This window comes from Syzygium oleosum, unplaced genomic scaffold, assembly GCF_021117445.2.
Source record: "Syzygium oleosum isolate NSW1041296 unplaced genomic scaffold, Sole_v2.1 Sole_v2.12, whole genome shotgun sequence".
NCBI classification, from domain to species: domain Eukaryota; kingdom Viridiplantae; phylum Streptophyta; class Magnoliopsida; order Myrtales; family Myrtaceae; genus Syzygium; species Syzygium oleosum.
The window spans coordinates 4,179,861-4,203,452 of record NW_026607496.1 but is presented as its reverse complement, the minus strand read 5'-3'; the positions used below and the strand labels follow the sequence as shown (position 1 = coordinate 4,203,452).

Below are 23,592 nucleotides of genomic sequence, written 5' to 3'. Positions count from 1 at the left end.
AACCTTGACGAAATTATTCAACAGGCTTCGTAAGTTCAAATTGCGCCTCAATCCGGCAAAATGCGTGTTCGGGGCAGCCTCTGGCAAACTACTTGGCTTCATTGTTAGTAAGAAAGGGATTGAGATTGACCCGTCAAAAGTGAAGGCCATTTGTGAGATAAAATCTCCCTCTTCGGTGAAGGAAGTTCGCAGCTTAATGGGTAGACTGAACTATATAGCCAGATTTATTTCTCAGCTATCTGAGACAGCGAAGCCTTTCTTTAAATTCATCAAGAAGAATGCGCTGGTTAGATGGGATGAAGAGTGTGAACTGGCGTTCGACAAGATTAAGCACTACTTGATGAATCCGCCAGTGCTTGTTCCACCAACGCCGAGGCAACCTCTAATCCTGTACCTTACAATCCACAGTGAATCCTTAGGTGCCATGTTTGCTCAGAAAAGTGAAGAGGATGGAAAGGAGCGTGCGATTTATTATTTGAGCAAGAAATTCACCGCCTCTGAGATGAACTATTCCGAAGCAGAAAGAACGTGCGCATCATTGGTTTGGGTACTACACAGATTGAGGCAATACACTTTGCACTATCAGATATTGCTTGTGACAAAGTGTGATCCCGTCAAATACTTGCTCAATCAACCCGCTTTGGTTGGAAAACTGGCAAAATGGCAGATTCTCATCTCAGAATTCAATGTTCAATTCATGTCTCAGAAATCAGTCAAAGGACGAGTAATTGCTGATGTCTTGGTTGAAAATCCTGGGAAAAATGAGGATCTGGATCAGTTAGAAGATAGAGTCATGCTAATTGATGAGTATGTATGGACCATGTATTTTGATGGAGCCGTAAACTTGTCAGGATCAGGTATCGGGGCAGTTTTAATATCTCCAGGCGGACAACATTATCCGGTCGCAGCGAAATTGATATTTCCTTGTACGAACAATATCGCCGAATATGAAGCATGCATCCTCGGGTTACAAGCTGCAATTGAAATGGGAATAGCTCGACTTAAGGTGTTCGGGGATTCAACCCTCATTATTCTTCAGACCGTTGGTAAATGGCAAACTAGAGATGCTAAGTTGCAGCCCTATCACGTCTATCTGGAGGAGTTGGTGGAAGAGTTTGAAGACATTTCGTTTGAATACTTGCCAAGGACTCAAAACAGTTTTGCCGATGCTCTGGCTACGTTATCGGCAATGCTACGAGTGACAAGTGGGCTAGAAGTTGAACCTTTAAAGATAGAGGTCTTACAGAAACCGGCTTATTGTATGGCCTTGACAGAGGAGCCCGACGGCAAGCCGTGGTATCATGATATCAAGGCATATCTTCAAACACAGGAATTTCCTGAGAGAAGTACCGCATCTGACCAAAAGTATATCAAGAAAATGGCATCGAAGTTCTTCTTGAGCGGAGAATGCTTATACAAGCGGTCTTATGATTCGGTTTTATTAAGGTGTGTTGATTCAACCGAGGCTGTTCATTTGATGCTAGAAGTACATGAGGGAGTATGTGGTCCACACATGAATGGTCATATGCTAGCAAGGAAGATAATGAGGATGGGTTATTACTGGCTCACTTTAGAGAGTGATTGCATTCAGCATGTCCGAAGTTGTCACAAATGTCAGATCCATGGTGACAAGATTAATACTCCCCCAAATGAATTGCATCAGATGTCTGAACCATGGCCATTTTCTATGTGGGGGATTGATGTGATTGGCCCAATCAATCCTAAAGCGTCAAATGGACATCGGTTTATCCTGGTCGCTATCGATTATTTTTTGAAGTGGATCGAAGCTATGTCTTATACGACAGTGACGGCCCGGATTGTGGTGAAGTTCATTCGTCGAGACATCATTGCTCGATATGGTACACCTGAGACTATAATTACTGACAATGGGTCGAATCTAAATAATAAATTGGTGGATGATATGTTCAAGGAGTTCAAGATCAAGCATCTGAATTCCTCTCCATACCGTCCGCAGATGAACGGAGCGGTCGAAGCAGCCAACAAGAATATCAAGAAAATTTTGGCTAAAACAGCTGAGAACTATCGTGATTGGCATGAGAGATTACCTTTTGCACTTATGGCATATCGAACTTCTATCCGGACATCTACAGGGGCAACTCCATATTCTCTTGTGTACGGTATGGAAGCAGTTCTACTTGTTGAGGTTGAAATTCCTTCATTACGTATTCTTTCATAGGTACAATTGTCAGAAGCAGATTGGATCCAATAGAGATTGGACCAGTTGAACATGATTGATGAGATAAGGCTTAGAGCTCTATGTCATGGCCAGTGCTACCAACAACAAGTTGCTAAATCTTTCAACAAGAAAGTCAAGCCTCGACATTTTCAGGTAGGCGACCTTGTCCTGCGGAAGTTATTGCCAACAGTTCCTCTTGCAGGAAGAAAATTCGCCCCAAATTATGGCGGCCCGTACATTGTGAAGAAAGTCCTTCTAGGAGGTGCTTTGATTTTGGCCAAGATGGATGGTCGTGTTTTTTCCAGTCCAGTTAATTCTGATTCTGTGAAGAAGTATTACACTTGATTTGTACTCATTCTGACTTTGTTTCTATCAAGTTTCAAATTGAATTTCATGAGTCAATTGATGTTACTAAGCTTTGTTTGAGGAAGGCTTTTGATTTGGCAATCTGTTTCTGTCCTAATGAAGCGATCATATTGCATGAGAGACTTCAAGATGACGAAAGGCAAGTCATGTCCATATACATCCTGAATAATAATCCTTAGTGCGAGTTGAGTGAAAATTCCGTGCTGACAAGGTAAAGGATTATCTCACGAAAAGTATGACGACCAAAATGATGAGAGGCATTCATTTCCTCTATCTAAACACTACAGGTTATCATTTGCTTAACCCTTTGAACGGAGTTTCATTTCTTACCCCTGTCGGGAACAACCCCATACCGGGGCAATTTCTTAGAAAGTTCAAAATGGTTAGAATTTTCTTGCTTTCACTTGCATCAATCTTCAAGTATATTTATTGCATGCAAGTTCTGTGTTAGCTCGAGTGCCTTAGATATGACGAAGAGCATTTCTTTCTATATCCCTACACATTATACCCTTTGCATACCCAATTTGAGCGATGAATTCATTTCAACTCGATTGGTGATCATTCTGGTGATAAACAAATGAAATCATCTCAAAGCAAGTTCAAGGTGACTTGAGGCAAATGGAAGTTAGAAAGAAAATTCATCAGAAAGGACGCAAAAGGACTCCATTAAATTGAAGTTCTCTCTCTCGGAAAAATCTCTTGAAAAGAAAATCTCTCTAAAAAAAAAAAAGAGAGAAAAAGGAGAGAAAGAAAAGCTTCAGCAAGAACTGAGTCGACATACAAGATCAGTCTTCAAGGAAAAGATTATTTGAAGGTTCATTTATGGAGCAATTGCTAGAGATAGGTCAATGGTACCAGTAGCATAATTGGATGATCACCAATCTCCATGTTCATAATACCCTCTTTGATGGAAATAGGCCATTCATTTCAAGCCTACCCGAACCTACGTTACAACCCTTACCAAAGTCTCTTCAGAATAGGGCACTTGAGTTAACGTAGAGTTTCAAATGCTTATAAATGTTGCTCGAAGAAGTGCGAGCAAGATTTTTCTATCTCATTTTTGCAGCATTCCTGACTTGTAAACCCGGAGCAGCTGGTGATATCAATTCTTTCAATAGCCTCGACTCGAAGAGTCCCTTTTGCTAAGCCATTGACCAAACCCACGTTTCAGTCCTTATAAAGACCTTTCAGATTGGCTAAGTTATACTGATTTTGAGAATATCCAAACCCTTGTCAAGCACGACGAAGAGAGTTTGAGTGATTCTTATACCCGCATCAAAGGTCGGGTCAAAAGCCTTTCATTGAGAGTGAGTGGAAAGTCCTTTCTGATTAAAGATCTCTCATTTAATGTGATCAAATTGTCGAAAGGACGAAATGGATGTTCTTATTGATAAACTCCCCAGTGAAGCTTAGTAATGCTAATGTAATCAAATTGTCAAAAGGACGAGATGGTTGTTCTTATTGATAAATCCCCCGGTGAAGCTTGGTAATGCAAGCAGATTCATGAATTATGTTTTCTCTGCCTCTGCGCATGTGTTATTTTAACCTTTTCTCAGGTAAAAATAGGAGCGATGCCATTGGCTCCGTCATAAGAAAAATTCAGGTACGTCTGCTAATTATTCTTCATTGTTTCTCTCTCCGGAATAGGAGAAATTATCTCTCTCATATGTTTACCAAGTGGAACAGGTGACATATCTCTTGGTGTTGCTAAGTGGAGTACGAAGCACACCCCACCTCATGGTGTTGCTAAGTGGAGTACGAAGCATACCCCATCTCTTGGTGTTGCTAAGTGGAGTACGAAGCACACCCCATCTCTTGGTGTTGCCAAGTGGAGTACGCGGCACACCCCATTTTATGTTGCCAAGTGGAGTACGCGGTAGCATAATTTCTCATTTGATGTTGCCAAGTGGAGTACGCGGCAGCATAATTTCTCATTTGGTGTTGCCAAGTGGAGTACGCGGCACACCCCATTTTATGTTGCCAAGTGGAGTACACGGTAGCATAATTTCTCATTTGATGTTGCCAAGTGGAGTACGCGGCAGCATAATTTCTCATTTTATGTTGCCAAGTGGAGTACGCGGCAGCATAATTTCTCATTTGGTGTTGCCAAGTGGAGTACGCGGCACACCCCATTTCATGTTCGCCAAGTGGAGTACGCGACGGCATAATTTCTCATTTGATGTTGCCAAGTGGAGTACGCGGCGGCACGGTTTCTCATTTGGTGTTGCTAAGCGGAGTACGAAGCACACCTCATTTCATGACCCTTTTCGTGATTACCCAGTGGTATGGGTAACACATCCCATTCTTTCTTCATATCATGCGTTATTTCGCATCTGTAGGAAACTACAGGTAACATATAGGCAATCCAGTACCTCGAAAACCTTACTTCCAGTTGACTAGAAGTTTAGAGATCAAGGGAATTGAAAGCATTATAAAGCATTCCGTCACTCGGACGCTTTTTGTGCGATCCGTATCTAAGGCTCTCTCACCGCTCCGCACGAAGTGAGAAGCCTTAGCATACGTTCCTTATTGTTTGCATATCATGCATCATTACATTTAAAAAAAAAATCATTCATCATTTTGCATAGTTTAAATTTAGGTCTCAGTCTTTGAGCGAAACCTCTGCGAGCTTCCACTCAAAGAGGGGCAGCTGTTGACACCTAAATTTCGGCGCATCATTTAGTGGTTAATTGCATAGAAAATTAGGGATTAAATTTTAACCCCTAAACAAAAATATTAAAATTGCACAGCATATAGTTTAGGTTCATATAGATTAATTGCATTCCGCATCGGATTGGCGGTGGCAAGCGAGCTTAGAATTCGTCATGTAAATTGAGCTCGGACATCGAACGAGACTCGGCTCACTCGGAAAGCATGGGCCGAAAATTACAAGTCAGAAGGGCTTGGTTGTCTTAATTTGAGCTTAAATTAGCCCATTATGCTTAATTAAATAAAAGCCCACATTAATTCAGCCCACTTGAGATTAAATGATAATTAAAGCCTAAACCCAAGCCTAAGCCCATTAGGACTAGAAAGCCCGGCTAATTGACCTAGGTTTACATTATAAATACATCGTTATGTGTCATAATTAAGGGGGGCTCTCATAATTTTCAGAAGACAATTCCTTATAGCAAGAGTGAAACACGTGAGAGAGAGGAGGGAAGAGAATAGTTTTCGTTTCTTCCTGCTGGTTCTGGAGGTCAGCAATTTTTGAGAGAATTGAGAAGCCGCACCATACAGACGAAGGAGAAGAATTCAAGGCCAAGACAGAGAGTTCTCAATCAGGAGAGCACTCATACAGAAGTCCATTGGCCGAGGGGGACACTTTCACTCACTGCATGAAGAATAAATGTTCACGTTGACATGCAAGATGTCAGAGCCAATATGGTGAGCCCCGCACATTGCTGTTCCTTTTCTCTGTGTCACACCCACGACAAATCCAAGAGATCCCCGTCGGCATTAAGCGAGTTCACCACCATCACCGCAACTTAGCGAGTTTCCACAAATTTTCCCGAAAGTTGCGAGGATCACCGCAGGCCATCGTTCCACCATGCCAACCACGACCGTGAGTGAGCCCACCGTCGCCGCTTCGTCCGTGAGCTCGGAGCCTAGCCGAGCCGCCCCTGCGCCACCGTCGACCGCCGGAGAGCCTCCCGTCCCCGCCTTTTGGCTATTGCTCGGAGACGCCCGCCGCGCCCCCGTTCCCGTCGTGTCACCGTCGCTAGCCGCCACTGTTCCCGACGTCGCGCCGCCGCTCCAGACGCACCGCCGATCCGCAATCCCGATCCGCTGCAGATTCAAATTAGGAAAGAAATTTGCAAATCAGGTAATTATCTTATCCTGATTTCATTTGAATATTTTGTTGCCTAATTCGTGCTTATTGATATCTAATTTTGCATATTTGGATAATAAGCATTATTCCAATTAGGATTTTATTCCTTTTTTTTTTTAATTTTGGATATCTATTACTTTTCAAATTTGGATAGAATTTAGAATTTTCAAAATCTTTTGAATATATCCAAGATATTTAAGATATCTAAATTTTTTCAAGATGTGATCGATTAGGAAAATTTCCTAATCCGCAATCACAGACACGTGGAAATAAATCTATCTATCGGGCTTTAGATAGAGTTATTTCCATATGCGTATTTCGAATTTTAGGATCGATCCGTCGGGCTTCGGATCAAAACTTAATTCGAAAGATTTAGCAGTTATATTTTTTACTTGATTTTAATTTCGAATTTTGATAAAAAAAATACCAAAAATATTACTCTAGAATAGGTTAATTTCTTTAGTTTAAAATTGCATGTTTAGATAATTGGCATTTTTAATTCCGAATTTCATTTGAAAATACCAAAAATAAATCATTTGTCCGTCATTAGAATTAGGTCACGTCGTCGCATGACATATAGTTTGCATGTTAGGTTGCACTAATCGCATGTCAATTTTTGCACGTCATTACATATAGGTTAGCTTTCGTTTAAATAAGTAAAAAATCAAAAAAAAGAGAAAATTTCTGCACCTTTGAACTCTAAGTCAAGATTTATCAAAATTGTCAAATTGAGTATTTTTCCTGAAATTGGTACCGAAAGGGCGTTAAGGAATCTAGCGTAACCAAGTCCCCGAATCTATAATTTCTGGTTCGCAGAAATAAAATAGTACTCCCGCTATTTTATTTAGGTTTCTAATCAACCTACCTTAAATGATTAGTGGCGACTCCCATTGAAAATATTTGCATGCTCACAATTGGACCTAAGTTGCGATTTGGTAGAGTTTGGGAGAACTCGAGCTAGGTTAGTTAATTTAATTGATCTAGTAATCCATTAGCCTAAGATCGGAGAACCCGATTTTTTTTTAGGTCGCGACAACTGATATTTTAGTTTTACTACTGACAATTGACTTAATGAATTCGCACCAAATTTTAGGGTGTGTTTGTTTTGCGGAAAATGAATGTTTTGAAAAACAATTTCCTAAAGATGATAACTTATATCACTAACAAAATTAAATGAATAAAAAATATTTTATCATCCACCAAACAATTAGATATAATTATTGTCTATAATGAAAACATTTTTCATTGATTAATTTTTTCAAGCGATACAAGAGATCATTTTTTGAAATTTTTTTTTATAAATCATTCATTTTCTGTGAAACAAATGAAGTCTTAGAAATCAATGAATTGAGGGCACCACCACGACAATTATAAGGATAGTTACTGAAAGCAACAGTAGCCATAACGAAGGACCAAGGGCAACCAAAGTACTCATGCTCAATCCCCGTCCATCTCGTGCACTATTTCCTCTGGTGGTATCTGGCTCCTCGTCCGAATTACTCGATCAAGTAGCTCGGGTCAATATCAAACGTGACATCCCTCGCAAGATCATTCGAGAATTTGCAGCAACAATCAAGAACCGCTCAAACCCACCACTGGTTCAACCACGTGATTTGATGAATTTGCATTTCCAAGTCAAGCCAACTTAAGATAGCTGCGCATAGAGACAAAAAAAAATGAATGATACGATATGATCAAACAAGGAGGGGGCGTGACCAAGAGCACCAAGGGGACCGGGCAAGAACAACATGCAAAGGAATCATCAGTCCAATCCTATTAAATGTTAACATGCAAAAAGATCATCCATATAATTCAACCAAGGGCAAATCAACGCAAAAAGAGATTAATCTAAGTAACAAAGATGCGACCTTTAATTGATTAAGCTCATGCAAAGGGGAATCAAAACACGGCAATCTCTCAATCCTATTAACTTGACGAATTTAGAGATAAACATGGAATCAAGAATCCCTGCACGTAAATCATGATCAATACGTTGCCATAGACATGCAATCGAATTATGGACACGAACCAATGGATATACGCTCGAGAAAAGATAGAATTCAATTCCTAGGGGTAAGGGATTGAAAAATATTACTTTCCAATGGATACCAACCCCGATAACACCACAATCGTGAGTATGGACACTAGGATTGGAGGATTGGGCGCTGGGATTGGACTTCTCTGCACGAACAGTTCGTGAATTCTCTGATTGAACGTGGCAGATTTGGTAACTTCTCTTGCTTGTTTCGAGGTCAATATAAACTCAAAAGGCTATGTTTCAGGCACCAAAACAATCATCTTCGAGTATACTTTTCAATAGGGGTGTCAAAAGAACCCGATCAAACACGATCTAACCCGACCCGACCTAAACCAAATAGGAAATTTTCGTATTTGGTCGGGTTGGGCTTTAACTTGTTTGGGTAACGGTAAAAACAAAGCCTCAGCTTGTTTTGGATCTACCCGAAACAAACAAAAACCGTTTGTTCTTCTTGCACCCAAGGCCACCTGAAACCCTATCTTCTTCTTCCGTTCCGACAAGAGTCTTCCTCCAAAACCATTTGTTCTCCTCCTCCTCCTCCTCCTCCTTCTTAACCATCAACCTCGTCTTTGCTTCTGCTTCTGCTTCTTCTTCTTCTTAGCTTCTCATGTGGGTTTCTTTTCCTTAGCACGATCACCTGCTTCGGAATCTCTCACTCGATGGCTTTTGGGATTTGATCTGGGATTTTATGTGGATGTGAGCTGATTTGCCGTTTGAACAAATGGAGGAGGAAGAGGTTGTCATTCTGACCTTTGGTCGCGCAACGGCGCAGTCGCACTCTCAAGCGCCTGACCTCCGGTCGCGTAACCCAGACCCACTCGCGGAACCATCTCTTCCTCCAACTTCTTTGTGAAGCTCGCCAAGAGCTCCGGATCTGCAATTAGTTTGCCTTCAAGGACGCTCTTGCCCTTCAACCTCTCGACCCTGTTTCTGCCCAAGCTCGCTGCGACGTCTCCTCCCTCGAGCTCGAGCCAGAGCCAGAGCCTCTCTGCCTTGACCAGAAGATCCTTCTCTTGCAAGAGCCTCTCGGCAGCCCGACTCATCCCCGATGTCCTTTTTGTCTTTAACTGATCTATTGCCTTTGGAATCCTCAGCCATATTTGGTTTATGATGCTTCTCCCAATTTCTTCACCTTCAACTGCAAGGACCTTTGTGCCGAAACAAAAAAAAAAAAAACGAAAAGAAGAAAACTTTTCTTCTCAGATCTGGTATTCAATTTCATCTCGACAATGATTTTTTAAAAAAAAAATTGGTCTTTGAGAAAAGGAAAGGAAATACTGTAGAGACCGAGAGGCAGAGATTTATGGGATGGATACGTCATAGCGTTGGACCTCCTGCTGGAGCTCGGCGACGCGAAGCTTCCGGAGCTCTTCAAGCCAGGCAATATGGACCACTTTGTCATCGGAGGAGGAAGGGGCGGCAGCGGCGTCGTCGTCGTGGAGGGTGGCGTCAGGGGAGGGATGGGGGGAGAAGCGGCGCTTGAGGTCAAGGTACCGGAGACGACAGCTGTCGGGGGTGGTGAGGGGGAGGGAGCTCCGAGATTGGACTTCCAAGGAGACGGAGACGGAGTCCCAGGTGTGGAAGCCATGGCGCTTAACGGCGCAGGCGTGGTGGAAATTAACGAAGTCAATTAAAAATCTCAAACACGAAACCTGACCCGGCCCGACCCGACTTGACCCGTCTCAATCGTGCAATTATATCTTGTTTAGGTCTTATTTCGGGTCGGGCCAAACACATATGTTCATTATTTTGGGTTGGGTCGGGTATCATGAAAACCCGATCCAACCCGACCCGACCCATTGACACCCCTACTTTCCAACAATATATTGCTAGCACACTGATGTAAAATATATTGCGCAACCTCCTACTTTCTGCTCATGTATGTTGACTTGATTTTGCAACAATGTTAGTGATTTACTACAAGATAAGAACAGCGCAAGTGTCATAATTTTGTACAACGCTCAATTGAGTGCTATAACTTTTTGTTCGATTACTTGAGTGTCATGACTTAACAAAAAAAAATGTTCACGCTAAAGTGCCATAACTTTTAATTGATCATTTGAGTGTCATCATTTTTTTAAAAACGTTCACCTAAGTGCCAGAAATCCAATGTGCCATGCACTTGTGTCGAATGTTTTCAAAAAATTTTGACACTCAAGTGATCGATTCAAAAGGTATATGATATTTAGGTGATCGCAAAAAAAAAAAGGGTTATAGAACTTAAGTGAGTGTCTTATAGAAGTTATAGGACTCAAGTTATTGAAAAAAAAGTTATTGCACTTAAGTGAGCGAAAGATCATTTTTTAAGCCCATTCAGCCATTGAATTCAAATTTGGCCCGATTAGCTTGACTCATACCCAAACCCATTTGCTCATGAATTTGACCCACAAGACTTCAATCAACGTGTGGGCTCACTTGACCCATAAGGGTTGAGATTCCGAGATATAAACAGAGATCGGTTCCTTCTCCATTGCCGCTAGTCCCCAACTTCGACCGCTACAACCTTGTTGCCGATCGTCGCTCGCGCAGTAGAGAGAGACGCGCCTCCGCACGGATTGAGTTCGAAACAATTGCGGAGTACACTTTTGAGAGAGATTCCACGATAAAATTTCCCTCAGGGAATCGATTTCCAGAGACTTCTTTCTCGTTTCTAGCTCATCACTGCGCCCAAGGCGACGTAGCCATCGCCGGACCGCGGCCTCCCCCGAGAAGACCCTTGTTCAACTCTGTTTCGCGGCCATGAAGATCGAAGTGGCCAAAACTCGCTTGAAGCTCTTCGACGGGTCTTCGGTTTATCTGACAACAATCATGAGAGCTCTCGATAGTTGATTGGACTTAGCTTGGCTTCATCAACAAGGTAATCTCCGATTCTCCCTCATGCTATGATTCTGGCGAAGGTGAATCGAATGTGGAGCTCCTTTTGTTTCAATTAGGATCGGTCATGTTAGAGCTGCGTGTTTGATTCTGAACTTCGCATGTTGATTTCATTTGCGTATGGTCACAAACACGAGCTTGAAATCGCAAAAAATCTGCTCCTTAATCGATTGACTGCAATCTATTCCACGGAATGTCTATGAGATTTCAATGCGAATTAGTTTCATCATTTTCCTCAATCCGAAAATATGCTGACATAGATTAAGTTGATATTAATTGATTTGAGTTCTGATGTTTTCACAATGGCCGAATACATTCCTGCGAAAATCTACCTCGGCAATCTCTGCAACGAAACCTCACGGTAACTCTCTCTATACATCTTCACGCTCGTGTTGAATGTACGCAACAATCGCGAATGTAAGCAGCTTCCTGTTCGCAGCTTCCTGTTCGCAGATCTGATTTCGTTCTGTTAAAAGCTTATTGGGCCGGGCCTAATTTGGGCCCAAAATGATCATAGCTTTGAGCCCAGTCAAGTTAGGCCCAGGACAATACCGATCCCATATATAAATATCATTTGTTTCCGATGCTTCCTGAGCAGCTGGGTTCGTTTTGGGCTCGCGAGTTCTGATGCCGCGATGCGATTATCAATTAGTTCGGTCGAGGCAATTTACTGGTTTTGCGTTGCGGAACTGATCTGAACTGGTTTTTTTTCGTGTTGCTTTGGGTCTTTATCAGGAGGAGATGGAAGCGGCAATGGCTCGAGGGGTCGAGGGGAAGGACGGAGGGAAGGCTAATACCTGCCAAGAATGCGGCGCCACGTTTAAGAAGCCCGCCTACTTGAAGCAGCATATGCAGGGCCATTCGCTCGAGGTATGTCGAGCTCTCTCTGTTTGCCTCACCGGAGTTCTTTTGTTGTTCTTGATAGTGCAACGTGAAAGCAAGTACCTTGAAAATTTCAGTCGAGTTTGGACGGTGAGGTACAGTTTGTAAAGGGGAGAGGTTCTGATCACATAGGATTAGGCACTCCGTGTTGGTCTTGTTGAACAGATGGTTTTGATGTACAATGCTCGGTTGTGGTCTTTGCTTTTAAACTTTTCGCATTACAACTTCTAATGAGGAGTGTCGGAAACGGCAATTCGAATATTAGCGTTTGGGATGTACATGCTTTTCTGGGCTGTGGAATGGTGATCACCTATAAACATAGTGCCGTGAACTTCTGGAGCATCATCACATGGAAGCACCTATGAGAAAGCATCAATCTTTTATTGTGGTGTGGTTTCCCAAATAGATTTCTATGATAGAAACGTTTTAATTTTGGTTGAAAAATGAAGCTGTTTTGTTCTTTTGCATTTGTCTACAGCGAGTTTACCTATGCCGAAATCAAGACCTTGCAGGATAAAGCATGTTGGCTCATCTGATTGTGATATATAATGGCGTGAAGCATAGGATCCCACAGAAAAGAACTCCAAAATGCAAGGGGCTGCATTCTTGTATCTTGATTGGACTAGTATCAGGTCGGGGGACCACCTGAGAAGATCCTTCAAGTCAGCCTCGGTCACGCATGTTCTATTTTGAGGTTTGAAGCATCGTTTGTTTTGTTCTGTTGATATCTAGAGATTTGGTATGCTCTGTGTCTATGTGTCAATATGCTAAATTCATTTGCAGAGGCCTTTCAAGTGTTCTATAGAGGATTGCCCTGCCAGCTATAGGAGAAATGACCATTTGGCTCATCACTTTCTTCAGCATAAAGGCAAGATTTTCAGCTGTCCTGTTGTTGGTTGCAATAAGTCATTTGCATATCAAGGGAACATGAAGAGGCACGTGAATGAAATTCATAATGACGAGCTACCATCGACATCTGGTGAATTTAAGAGTCTGAAGCAGCATGTTTGTCCGGAGGTTGGGTGTGGAAAGGTTTTCAAGTTTGCATCAAAGTTGCAAAAGCATGAGGATTCTCATGGTAAGTCAATTAATTATGAAGGTGTGTTGGCGAAGCCGAATGATATCTATGAGGTGTTTAATGTGCTCATTTGATAATAATGTCATTTCAACTGCTGCAGTCAAACTGGAAACTGTGGAGGCTTTCTGTTGTGAGTGCATGAAATACTTCAGCACTGTAGACTATCTGAAGGAGCACCTGCAGTCCGCTCACCAATTAGTCAATTGCGACATATGTGGGACTAAGCAGTTGAGGAATAATATCCTACGGCATCTCCGCACGCATGAGAAGAAAAATTCGGCTGATTCAGAAGCATTCAGATGCGATGTTGAGGGTTGTCTCCGCATTTTTTCAACAGTAAGATGCAGTCACCTATAAAGTTTCTGACTGTGCATGGACTATAATTGTTTGGAACTTTGAAGCTCGAATTCTTTTATCTTGTGGCTGCTGAGTGTACATTAGCTGATGTTTTTTCTTGTTGACAGAAATCAAATTTACGTCAGCATGTGAAGGCTGTTCATCTTGAGGTGAGGCCATTTGTTTGCAGCTACAGGGATTGTGGCAAGAAGTTTGCGTATAAGCACGTGAGAGACCATCATGAGAAAACTGGTTGCCATGTTTACATTCCAGTGAGCCCTATTCTCTCATTCTCTCAATTATTGAAATTCAAATATTTACTGCTGTTGAAATCCAGCTTTTTATAACATGAGAGTTGGATGATCCTAATGCCTAGCAAATTGGCTCCTTGGGTTCAGGGTGATTTTGAGGAGTTAGATGAGCAATTTCGATCCAGGCCCAGAGGCGGGAGAAAGAGGAAATGTCCGACGATCGAGTCACTACTGCGAAAGAGAGTTACTCTACCCAATGAGCTAGATTTCCTTTCGGATTAGTGGCTGAAGTCTCTTGGCAGCGCTCCGCAGCAGCTGACGATTATAATGTACAAGAGCTGTGGTTTTTTGCCGTAGAGGCCAAGCAAAGGTGACAAATTCACTCATCATCCTCCTGTCACTTATTTGGAGTTAATAGTTGATAGAGTTTGCTATTGTTTTGTCTATAAAGATAAGAGAGCGAGTTAATCCTTAGCAAAAGATTCTTGTGTTGAGCCACTGTCAGCTGTACATCATGCAATATATAGTAAAATTCAATTGAGAATCCACTGGTCTCATACTGATCTGTCTCTGGTATATATATCGTTGAACAGTTGAAAAGTTATGGTCGGTATTTTCCTCTTTGAGATTGTTGAAGGCTTGGAAGTCGGATTTCTACTATTTTATTTGGTAATACTTAAAAGAAAATTAATAATGGTCTATAAAAATCATTTTTCTTAAGTACATAAAATTTCCTACTTTCTATTAAAATGTCAGGACAAATCCGAAGGAAGATCATGTCCACATTACTAGGGGATAAAAATGACTGTCACTAAATTTCCCAAAAAAAAAATCACAGAGTGGGAAGAAGGTGACCATCATTATCTTGTCCATGTAAACTAGGGATCAACGATTTTAGTTTCCGTACAAATTTTAACCTGGAACCCACCCATGAAATAGGTTCATTATTTTTTGAAACATGAAATCTACCTTACGTATCTTGGAACACCACTTTTAATGATCACTACTTGTTAAGATCTATTGACCAAAAATTATATTTATATACACGAAATAAATGAAACATTAGTAAGTCATAAAATGAAAGTTATGCCATGAATGCTGCAGGATCACGTGAAGACATAGATCAATAAAAAACACAAGAAACTTAATTAGTGTTTCAAGTTTCAGGTTCTACTTATCTGGAATTTACCGGTCGAAACCCGTATACCTTGGAACCTGTAATTGGAACCTTGCTCACCCCTAAACCTGTAATTGGAACTTTGCTTACCCCTAATGTAAACTATTTTCTGTGGCGGATGATGTGGCAAACGGTGCTTAAGTGGTGCACTGACGTGGCGTTTTAATTAATTCTGAAATTTTAAAAAATTAACTAATTAAGAACTGAACGAAGTTGGCCAAAAAAATATGGGAAAGTAAACGGAGTTCTAAGGGACGAAAAAACTAAAAAATGCCAATGCAAATACTGAAACAGGTTGAATAACAGAATAGAGTCGTCTTCCTCAGATCATCGCCTGAGATCGTCCCTTGAAGAGTTGTTCGTGAGTTTGACCATCGTCACTACTGCAATGAGCCCTGTGATGGTTACTCCCTCGAATCTGGTCCGGTTGGACGACCCCAACCACTGGACCAGATCGGGTCCCATGGCTGCGGCCATGGACACCTGCGAGCTCTTCGTACAGAGCTTGAATGGATGTGAGCTTTGTCCCAGAGGGCTTTGCAGCCACCACGAGATTATCGGCGAGGATTCACTGCATTCGTGAGCGTCGCCGATGGTGTTCCGTATTTTGTTTTACGAAGCACAAAACTCGTCCAGAAACATAATCCTCTTTGAAGCCCAGAAAACAAGAGAAAATTGCAAAGTGGCTATCACGAACAATGCCCTGTAAAGTAGCACAAAAGGAAAATGCCATCGAAGCTTCTGTACTCTTGTTTGAAATACAGGGTGCATTTGTTTTATAAAAAATTCAGGATTTGAAAAATATTTTTTGAAAAATGATTGGTTATGTCTTTTAGAAAAGTTAATTAACGGAAAATATTTTCGTGATTGACAAAAATTTATGCCTAACTATTTTAGTGGGTGATGGAAATATTTTCATTTATTCATTTATTTTTGTAAAGGATATAAGAGATTATTTCTCAGAATATGTATTCCTAATTTCGAGTTTCTCGTGTAACAAAATGCACCCTTCTTTGCTCTCCGAGCTTGCGACTACCACTTCAAGAGAAAACTCGCCATGTTGAGACAAGGGAAGGGCCTCTGTTTTCTTGTTTCTTGATCATGATGAGTTGTTTAATAGTCACGATTTAACATTCCGTTTGGCTCATACAAAATAATATTCCTTTCAACAGTAAATGCGTAATACCATTCATGAAAATTTCAAATAGCGATGGTAAATTTGCGCTCCTTATTGGTAATGTATATTGATGATATTTTGGAACAATATTTATCACTGATAATCGTAAATGTTCTAGTTATATATTTACTACTCAAAACTAAATCACGTCATGATAAATGGTTTTCTATTATTGGGTTTGTGGATACTAAGATTGTTATTTCATTGGAAACTTACAAACAATTATGCACCCACTTGTAAAATATAAAAATAAGTGTTAGTCTACTATCATATTCATGGATGATAAAGTTGTTATTTCTTTGGTAACATTTACTTACACGTCCATTTGTAAAATCTAAAAGTAAGTGGAAATATACCGATTGAGTCTGTCAATGGTAAAAATGTTATTTCATCGCTAATTACAAACGGCTAACCGGATTAACAAGCTATTGATCACTTTTTACTTATCATTGGTATTTCGAATTTATTATTGACGTTACGTAATTACCGTCCATAGAAGAAATTCGGTTTTATTTGTAAGCAGAATTTTTATATACAACAATTTTGCATTCTCTAGTCAAGTCAACTGAAAACCATTGCATGTACTTTGGTCGTTATGCCTGATTGCAGTAGGTTGCTGAGTTCAATGTTTTTCCTCTCCATAATTGTCTATTGTAGGAAAGTTCTTCAAGTTTGAATAAAATGAAGATTCTTCAACCGTGAACCCGCCACCAAACTGGACCATACTGGACCAAAGGTCCTCCCAGCTTTTCTAAGAAGGTGCACGGAAATTTTGGGTATGAAAATTCCCGAAAGGTTTTCGAATTCCTGCTCAGTTCAAGGGCTTGAAGTTGGACCTAGTTGACTGGTTCAATTCATCATTGGTCTGGCTAGAGAGTACTGCCGATGACAAGTCAACAGTCATTTTGTATGAAAAATATGGTCTGCTAATTTCGATTGGCTCCAATAATATTCTGTAAGTTCTCCGGAAATGTCAAATCCTAGCGTTAATATGATGCTCTGTGTCTGTCATGGACTAGTTCCATGTGGTGGCACATGATCTAACTGCAATGAAGATGTAAGTTTTAAGCAATCTAAAACCAATTACGAGTAGCGGTTGAAGTGATGTTGAGAAATGAAACCGAGCATGTCAAAAATTTCATTGCTCTGATAAGATGTCTCTAAATATGTTTTCTGAAACTGAGTTGTTGAGGTCAGTTAAATACTATGCATAAGAGACGAAGAAGGCCTTAATGATGGTAAAAACAAAGAGAATGAAAGAAGCAGTAGCCGGACCAAGGGTTGCCAAAGTACTCGCGCTTGATCCCCGTCCATTTTCACGCGCCATTTGTGCCGGTGGTATCTGGCCACTCGCCTGAATTACTTGGTCAAGTAGCTCGAGCCAATATCAAACCTCACATCCTTGTCATTTGCGTTAATGGAGATGAGCTTGGAACAGTAACAGTAGTTTAGCTCTGAATCATGAGACTGGAAATCAGAGAAACTGTTATTCAACAAATGGGGGCGAAATGAATATCTGTTTCTCTATGAGGGGACTTATACTGTAGAAAGCAGGGAATGATACACAGGGAAGGGATGCTCTTTGTTTTTTCTGTCTTGGCTTTTCTCCATCAACAGTCGAGAGCCACCGAAGACGACCACTGGCTCAACCCAGTGATTTGATGAACTTGCATGCGCAAGTCAAGTCAACTTTGGATTGTCGCCCATGGGGACCAACAAATTGACGATACCATGTGATAAGATTTAGACCAAACACAGCTCCGTTGAAATTCTTGCACAAGGAAGTACATGTTCATCTTCCTTCCAATAAGAACACAAATCCTTCTTTATGTGTTTGCTCACAAACTCTGTAATACAGTATCGAAGTTGCATTCAAATATAAGTAAATCATTTAATTTCTGTTCTTGAATCTACTTGTTTAATGGGCACAATAGGACATCATAGGTGCATTTTGGTGGTACGGTTATACTATTTACTTTTAATTGATCTCTACATCCTTAATGTGATGTATAAAGAGAAAACTGATTCACATAATAACTATACCAACTACCATACCGATATCATAAACTTGTTTTTGTGTAACAAATCTCCTCAGTATTGTGTGATGGACCCAAAATGACCCAATTGTCATTGCACTACATCCACCAAAAACCCTAAACTTTATTCAGTGTGACACCAATACTTTGTCAAACTCTTTTTTAAATACCCCAAATTTGTACCAATGACCCAAAAATATTTAGTTGTCAATGGCCTCAATCTTCGACCAAACAAAAAAATGGCCTAAATCTGGTTTGATGTATCCATATCCCTTGTTTAGTGTAAGGTCTAGCTTACGTGGTGCTTTGTTCACAGTAGTTCCACTAGTCATATACAAGCTGGAAGCTCCAATTTGAAGAGTGTAAAAGTATATTTATGGATATTATAGAATTCCTTGTTATTATATGGACAGACCTTGACTGTGACACGTTATAAAGTCGAATGATTGAGTAAAAATATTGCCTTCCAAGTATTTTTTCTCTCCACGTCAAGAATATTTATAGGCTTTCAAGTTCTTGAACTCAGAACACCTTATTCTCTCAACTGCACGAGTGTTTCCTAATCTGCTTGAAAAATAATGAGGATTTTGCTACTCCTATGGCTGGTCTTAATACTCGCACATACCCACCCCTTCAGCATAGGCACGGTTTTGGTCTCGGGCCAGTGTCTCGGTGATCAGAAGTTGCTGCTGCTGGAATTGAAGAATAGCCTCAACTTCAATGCTTCTTTGTCCACGAAATTGATCGAATGGAATCAGAGCAATGATTCTTGGGACGGCGTGACCTGCGAAGGTGGCCAAGTCACGGGTCTTGATCTGAGCTTCGAGGGCATCACTGGTGGACTTAACGACTCATCGAGTCTTTTCAAGCTCAATAATCTTCAGAGGCTGAATTTGGCTTACAACCGCTTCCCATCTTTGGAGATTCTGTCTGGGTTCAGTAATCTCACCAATTTGGTCTACCTAAATCTTTCAAATGCCGGATTCGCAGGACAGGTTCCAATTGGAATATCACGTTTGACAAGGTTGGTTACTCTTGATGTATCCCTGATTTATTTTCCTGGGTTCACTTCACTGAAACTCGAGAATCCGAATTTAAAGACGCTTGTTGGGAATCTTATCGAGCTGAGAGAGTTGTACCTTGACGGAGTGAACGTCTCTATTACGGGCAATGAATTGTGCAATGCCTTGTCTTCTTCGATGCCTAAACTTCAAGTGTTGAGCATGATGAATTGTTATTTATCAGGTCCCATCGAGTCTTGCTCTTCCCTCTTGAATCTTCGTTTTCTGTCAGTGATTAAACTGGGCGGCAATCATCTGTCTACCACTGTCCCGGAGTTCTTTGCCCGCTTCCACAATTTGACTACTCTGCATCTCAGTTCTTGTGGCCTGCAGGGAGAATTTCCTCAAAAAATCTTCCAGGTACAAACACTTCAGATCCTTGACCTATCATTCAACCAACTTCTTCGGTGTTCTTTGCCAGAATTTCCGGAGAATGGTTCTCTTCAGACACTTGTCCTTAGTTTCACGAATATTTATGGGAGGCTCCCAGAATCAATTGGTAATCTCAAGTATCTGTCAAGAATAGAATTGATAAATTGCAGCTTTGATGGAAATATCCCAAGCTCTTTCACCAATCTCTCGCAACTAGACTATTTGGACTTCTCATTCAACAATTTTACTGGTTCAATTCCATCACTCAGTAAGTCCAAGAATCTGACACAAATCACTTTGTCCCACAATATGCTAACTGGTCAGATTAATTCAACCCAATGGGAATATCTCTCGAGTCTTCTTATTCTCGACCTGCGATTCAATTTACTGAAAGGAAGTATTCCTTCATCTCTGTTCGCACTTCCATCGATTCAGAAGCTTCAACTTTCCAACAACCAATTTTCTGGTCAAGTGAAGGCATCTTTTAATGCTACATTGCACGAACTGGAGACACTTGATTTGAGCAACAACAATATAGGAGGAGAGCTACCAGTGTTTATATGGGAACTCCAAGGGCTCAAGTACCTCTCACTTTCTTCCAATAATTTCAGTGGCTCATTCCATATTAATTTGGTTCAACAGCTGAGAAATCTTTCGTATTTGGATCTTTCCTACAATCGTTTTTCCATTAATACTATAAGTACTGCTTCCCAGGTGTCTTCATTCCCTAACATTCCAACATTAAAGTTGGCTTCTTGCCAGTTGAGGACTTTACCAGATTTCCTGGCTGAACAACCCAAATTGGTGTCTCTAGACCTCTCTAACAATCAAATTCAGGGCAAGATACCAAAATGGATATGGGAGCTTCAAAATCTTGTGTATCTCAATCTTTCGTCTAATCTACTAGACAATATTGAAACACCGTCATCTAATGTTACTTCTACTCTGTTTGTTCTTGACCTCCACAAGAACAGGCTCCGTGGACAAACGTTGCCACTGCCGCCATTTGCTGTATACATGGACTTCTCGAGTAACAACTTCACTTTAGTTATTCCGCCTGCTATTGGAACAAGTCTTTCAGTGGCAATATTCTTCTCCCTGACCAATAACAATTTCCAGGGGTTTATCCCAAAATCAATTTGCAAAGCTGAATATCTCGAGGTGCTCGACCTATCTCATAATAATTTGACGGGGAATATTCCTGATTGCTTAGTGATGGAATCTCTCAAGGTATTAAATCTGCGAAATAATGCCTTGGATGGTAGCATTTTCAATTTCCCCGAAACATGTGGTTTGAAGACTTTGGATCTCAGCAGTAATCTATTACTAGGGAAGTTCCCAGAGTCAATGGGAAATTGCAGAACTCTGGAGGTTTTAGACGTCGGAAACAACCAGATTGATGACGTATTTCCATGTCAATTGAAGAGCATTTCAAGTTTACGTGTCCTTGTTTTACGATCCAACAAGTTCTACGGAGGGGTTGGATGTCCAGAGACTAATGGCACTTGGAAGATGCTTCAAATTGTGGACGTATCTTCCAACAATTTCAGTGGCACTCTGCCTGCTCAATACCTCAGAACTTGGGAGGCTATGAAGGCTGATCCAGACTTCAACTATATCCAATATCCATTCCTTCGCGCTTCTGGACTCTATTATCAGGACACGGTAAGCGTCACCATCAAAGGTCTGCAAGTGGAGCTGGTGAAGATCTTGACTCTTTTCACTTCAATCGACTTCTCATGCAACAATTTAGAAGGTCCAATACCTGATACTCTGGGGGATCTCAAAGCGCTTCATGTCCTCAACTTATCAAAGAATGCATTTTCCGGGTCGATTCCTTCATTCCTAGGACACTTGCAACAGCTCGAGTCCTTGGACCTTTCATACAACGACCTTAATGGGACGATCCCCACCCAGCTTTCGGACCTTAATTTTCTTTCCTTCCTGAACCTTTCATACAATAAGCTTGAGGGAAGCATCCCAGTAGTCAAACAATTTCTCACCTTTTCAGCAAGTTCTTTCGAGGGCAATGCCGGATTGTGTGGACCACCACTGGAAACAAGTTGCTTTCCGCTCGAGAAAACTTGCTCAATTGCCACGAACGGGACGGAAGAAGCGGGTTGTGTTCCAACTCAAAGCGACACAAATGACGATGGTGACAATGATGATAGCAAGAAGAAGTGGTTTTACATGGGCATACCACTTGGATTCGTGGTTGGTTTCTGGGTATTTTGTGGTCCGTTAGCATTTATCAAATCATGGAGGTTTGCTTATTATCGATTCTGGGATAAAGTGCTATTCAGACACTAATGTCCATGAAGATTTGTGCTGAGGTTCAGTTATTAAACTTGAAAAACAGTATTTTCCTTTGTTCTTCTCTACATAATTGTCCATCACCTTTACAAAAGACGCACTGTTTATTGATCCGCATCTAGAGTATTTACACTTTTGTTGCTTGTCCAATTGGATCCTTCAATTTTTTTTTTCTTTTTGGAATCAACTCCTCTAACTCTACCCAATTCTCAATCAAGTCCTTAAATAACTGTGAGTATGTTAGATGTGGTATGCTGAGATGATATTTTTCTTGTTATAAAAAAAAGTAAAAGTCAATAATGTTAAAATCAAAGAAAATTAATTATATTCTATAAAAAAAAAGGAAAGAAAAAATGTAGAAGACAAAAGTGGGATCGGGAGAGACACCAGAAGGGGTGGAGGACTTGGTGGCTGTCACGCCCCAAACCCCAACGGACTCGCGACACCGCTTCGCTGGTCATATTGAACGCGACGTCCCAGAACGCATCGCCGACCCAAAAGAAACACTCACACGAGTATGCAAGCGGAAGCGAATTTAAAACAACTCAGACAATAAAATATGACAGAGGGGTAACAATAACACAAACCAATAACATCCTAAAAATAGAAGACCGTCACTTACAACATTCAATCGTACAATTCAGGCATTATGCTCCTAGGGTTAGATCCACCATAATCATCAAAAAGGAACAGGTGGCAGGTAGATTAGCCTAGCTATACAAAAAGGTCCACCAACTCCATGGGCTTCTCTTTGAGTCTTGCTCCATCGGCCCTTCCTCGGGATCCCAAAACGCTGTTACGGACCATTCATGGTCGGGGTTGAGGGTCTGAAATGGTTATATAATAATCATGAGAACGAGTCTCAATAAGCAACACCCTAAACCCCACATAGGCCAATGCGTACCCAGACAAGTCGTACATGCAATCTAGCTAACAACATAACGAGCTCACATCATTATACTTATCTTTGTCATCAGAACGTATGCCAACTCTGCACGTTAGTCAAAACGTGATAATGCAATAATAATAACTCAAAAACATATCACAATCAATCAAACACCAACCACACTTACACTCAATCAATCCAACCAATTCAATCACACATTCAACTAGCCAATTCAATCACACTCAATTCGCATGCGTGGCCGAACATCTTTCTCATGACCTGCGCCACTGCACCTCAGGTCCATTCTCACTGCTCGCGCCACTGCGCCTCAGGCCCAATCTCACTGCTCGCGCCACTGCGCCTCAGGCCCAATCTTACAGCCCGCACTACTGCGCCTCAGGCTCAACCCTCCGATCAATCCGAGCTTCGTCCCGTGTAACCGCGCCTCAGGACATATTTCTCCTTTCAATGACCCGCGTAACCACGCTTCAGGTCTGATCATGCCTTTCTCGCCACACTCGCGTAACCACGCCTCAAGTTGGCAGCCCTCCAATCAATCCGGGCTTTTCTCATGCACATGCACCACAACACAATTTGCCATTCTCACAAGTCGTACCATTCAAACTCAAGGCATGCTCACCACATCACAATTCGCCATTCAACACTTCGTACAAATTTAAGTCACATCACAAGCCCATCACACTGGCCCACCAATC

The 23,592-nt window shown here is 41.3% G+C and overlaps 2 protein-coding genes across 5 annotated transcripts; both read left to right on the top strand.

The window, feature by feature from the left end:
• Positions 1-11,995: 11,995 nt before the first annotated feature.
• LOC115685170 (transcription factor IIIA-like) lies at positions 11,996-14,398 on the top strand. Of its 4 annotated transcripts, XM_056316501.1 has the most exons (6): positions 12,051-12,177; positions 12,702-12,883; positions 12,973-13,288; positions 13,368-13,603; positions 13,732-13,875; positions 14,002-14,398. In XM_056316501.1, exons 2-6 carry the CDS (start codon positions 12,869-12,871, stop codon positions 14,134-14,136), a joined length of 846 nt encoding a protein of 281 aa, XP_056172476.1. In that variant the 5' UTR covers positions 12,051-12,177; positions 12,702-12,868; the 3' UTR covers positions 14,137-14,398. The 4 variants fall into 4 exon arrangements, with proteins under 4 accessions (XP_056172473.1, XP_056172474.1, XP_056172476.1 ...); XM_056316498.1 differs by lacking the exon at positions 12,702-12,883 and having other exon boundaries at positions 11,996-12,177; XM_056316499.1 differs by lacking the exon at positions 12,702-12,883 and having other exon boundaries at positions 11,997-12,177; positions 12,973-13,267.
• A 4,348-nt stretch (positions 14,399-18,746) lies between these two features.
• On the top strand, positions 18,747-21,987 carry LOC115685169 (receptor like protein 22-like). Its single transcript, XM_030610187.2, has one exon. It carries the CDS (start codon positions 18,823-18,825, stop codon positions 21,985-21,987), a length of 3,165 nt encoding a protein of 1,054 aa, XP_030466047.1. The 5' UTR covers positions 18,747-18,822.
• Positions 21,988-23,592: the final 1,605 nt, after the last annotated feature.